The 3,342-nt window shown below is 40.8% G+C and overlaps 1 protein-coding gene across 2 annotated transcripts in view; it reads left to right on the forward strand.

Moving 5' to 3' along the window:
• The window catches only part of LOC100533307 (reductase-related protein), a 36,809-nt gene that overhangs the window by 29,852 nt on the left and 3,615 nt on the right, over positions 1–3,342 (forward strand). For both annotated transcript variants that reach the window (XM_035973271.1, NM_001204605.1), the window contains 3 exon segments: positions 544–675; positions 1,745–1,821; positions 2,498–2,618. In XM_035973271.1, the coding sequence (XP_035829164.1) occupies positions 544–675; positions 1,745–1,821; positions 2,498–2,618 (330 nt within the window).

Here is a 3,342-nt window from a genome sequence, read left to right on the forward strand (position 1 = left end):
ACTTCTTTGTTGACATCCCATCCACCCCTTTGCAAGGCGCCCATATGACCTTATGCAGTTGCGAGCGCCATAAAACCTTACTAAAACCTAAGTCTGTGGTTATGATCTGGGCCAAGATCAGACGCAGGAGGACATTAGTTATGTGCCAATGGGGAAAAACCTTGGTCTAAGTTTTTACCTGCAAGTTTGATTCTTCTTCTAGAAAGTTTAATCAGCAGCCATAGTGATTAGCAGTTTGTGTACTTGTTCCTTGGTGAGAATATTCTTGTTGGTATATTGCAGGTACTATATTTGGAAGGATTGTTGTGCATTGAATGGGCTGCTATTAATAATGAAAGGAGATCCTTGTGTAAGCTGCAGAAATTTTTGTATATTGTGAAGTGTTGGGGCTTTTTGTAACAAGCTTTTTGTGCTTTTCATGGCAGCTTAGAGAAGTCAATGATTTGTTCTCGCTGCCATTGTGCAGCAGGTCTTTTTAAATGTCATATATGTCCTTACCACTAATTCCTGTTGATCCTCTCTCTCCCCTCCTCCCTGTCCCAGGTGCTCCGGCAGCCCCCAATGACAAGGTTCACACAGAGGCCGACTGGGCTGACGCAGAGACAGCTGAACCTCTTATCAAGTCAGTCATCCTGGCAGAGAAGGCCGCGTGGGACTTTGTCAAAGAGCTCACAGGTGGGTGAAACACTAGTTGCTACCTTAGAATCACAAAGTACTATCTGAGATTTTCGGCCGTTTTGAGTTACTAAGACCACGAGGTCAGAAACAAAATATTCTGTCTTCTCTGTTAATACGGTAAGATTATCCAGAGTCGTTATCGAGATATTCAAAGAATTGCATTTGAAAAAGCTTGACATGTTGAAAAAAAAAAGACTTGATTCTAGGATAGCATAGTGTTTGTGCTGTTGTGGTGGGGACTTGTATTAAGATACGGACAGATATTGTGTCTAGCAAAAGTATAATACCTTTCTATAAAAACTCAAAATTTTAAACGTGAAATTTCTCAAAACCAGGTACTGAGCAGATAAAACTTTGTAATTTTAGGGTAGCATAGTCTGTGCTGTAGTGGTGGGGACTGGTACCCACAACTGTCATTGCTTGCTCAGAATTTGACCTTAAATGACCTGCCATTGCTTATGGTCACTAGCTGCTGACATACACTAAGCTAATCCATGCCTTGGTGTAATTAGTCCACATTGTTCCATTGTCCACCCCTAGCCCTTCGATGGTGGGGACAATAAATTAAGTAATGGTCATAAACTGACTTCTGTCTTGTAGTAGATACGGTCTTGCCCACTGGCAGAGATCTGACCTTTGTGGTCTAGCGGTTACGGTCTTTGCTTACAGGTAGAGAATTGACCTCTTTGATCCAGTAGTTACGGTCTTTGCTTACAGGTAGAGAATTGACCTCTTTGATCCAGTAGTTACGGTCTTTGCTTACAGGTAGAGAACTGACATCTCTAGTGTTGTGGTTATGCCCTTTGACTTTAAAAAGATGATTTGTAGAAGGTAAAAGTTGTCAGAATTGTGGAATATTCTGCATATCAAGTCTGTTTATCAATGCAGTCTTATTTTATATCTTGGAGATCAAAACCTTTTTTAACCTGCAAATCTTTTAGTTCTGAAGGGGAGGGGGGGGGGCTTTGCAGTGATATTAACAGATGCTGATGTGTAGCATAAGTATAACATATTGACCCATTACTTTACTATGTATTTCTACTTTCTCCTCATCTACCCCCCACAGATGCAGACAAGATTGAATTGTGTGTGATGAACCCCACAATGCCCCTGGGACCCCCATTGATTGATGCCCAGCATGATGTAAGAACTAGTTTTCTAAAGTTCCCATTTTTTCTAGTAGTCTGTTTTGATATTGAACATACAGTGAAATACTAATTAAAAAACAGTGGTGAACTGGAATAAAATAATATCGTTTTTTTTCTTCCTTGATTTGAGCAACCTCAGAACTTTCTTTGTAAAGCTCTCTAGACTGAAGTCCCTTGGCTAAATCAAAGAAAATCTGGTGGTCCCGCAGATGTCAGTTAAAGCGAACTCAAATATTTTTTTCTGCTTTGTTACATTTTGCAATACACGTTATTTGCCATAGTCGGTTGGTCATAATGTAAATCTATATCTACTGGAGTTCTGGAGACTCTGATTTCTTTCTCATAGACTCCCAATTATCATGGAGAATTCCCAGGAAAACACCTTTGTTTTGGTCATGGAGTGGTGGTTGGTAGATCTGATGTAAGTGGGTGGTTGGCGGGTGCTCTCGTGAGGTTTGCTCCTTCTTTCCTATAAAAAACCTATCGCCTCTAGCTCCCTCCTTCTTTTTTGTGTTTGTTACTCTCTTGTAACACCTCTAATTTTCGGCACTTTTATGATCTTATTGTGTTGCAAGTGCCGTAAAACTTACTGAAACTAAACAAGCTCTGATATAACGATGTGGCCTTAGAACTGTTAAAATCGCAAGTTTTTTTCCCCCTCTTTGTGTCAGATCGTTCGTACCCTGTTGGACCGAGGCATCACTGGCTGTCCCCGTGTCTGCTACTCTGTGGTGGATGTGAGAGATGTGGCCACTGCACACGCCAAGGCTCTCACTCTTGATGAAGTGGCTGGTGAGAAAAATGGTTTTACAGCTGCCTGTTGTATTTTCCAATGGTTTCATCTTAACCCCTTCACTGCTGACCTATGTTCCCCACCCTATGCTTGACCTTGTTTCCAGGAATAGCAATTGAAACGGCTGATCATTTTAAAGTGCTATTATTTTCTGTGGTAATGTATCAAATGCATAACAATGTCTATATCATTTTAAAGGAAAATGAATGAACCGCTATCATCATCAGCAAAAATTTTGTCGATAGTTTGATGCGTTATGAGCATACATCGCGAGCGATCTTCCATAGCTCGGAGCTAGAGTGAGACACTAAAACGGTGACGAAGGAGTGATGCTATAATTCAGGCTATTTCGGTCATTGTTAGCCTAATTAGGGCAAACTAAAGCTTCTTTAACCTTGAAATGAAAGAGCCCCCAGGGGAGCCCACTCTCGATACTAAATTTTAATTGCCGGCTGAGTGAGAAACGAAACAAAAAAGTGATTTTGCCGGGAGTACACTGCGTCTACGGCGCATAGGAGGACCCAATTTATGGACCGATACCTCACTCCGAGCAGCAGTGAAGCGGTTAAGTGTGTTTTGTTCTTTCTTTTTTTTTTTTAAACCTTGGTTGCTTTAAAAGGTGTGTGGTAGCAAATTTGGTAAAGACATGTTAGGTGTGAGAATGTTTAAGTTCTGTTAGTATCTGAAAAGCTATTAAAATTTTTTTAATGACAGACACAGCAC

The sequence above is a fragment of the Aplysia californica genome, unplaced genomic scaffold (genome assembly GCF_000002075.1).
Source record: "Aplysia californica isolate F4 #8 unplaced genomic scaffold, AplCal3.0 scaffold01093, whole genome shotgun sequence".
Classification (NCBI taxonomy): Eukaryota; Metazoa; Mollusca; class Gastropoda; order Aplysiida; family Aplysiidae; genus Aplysia; species Aplysia californica.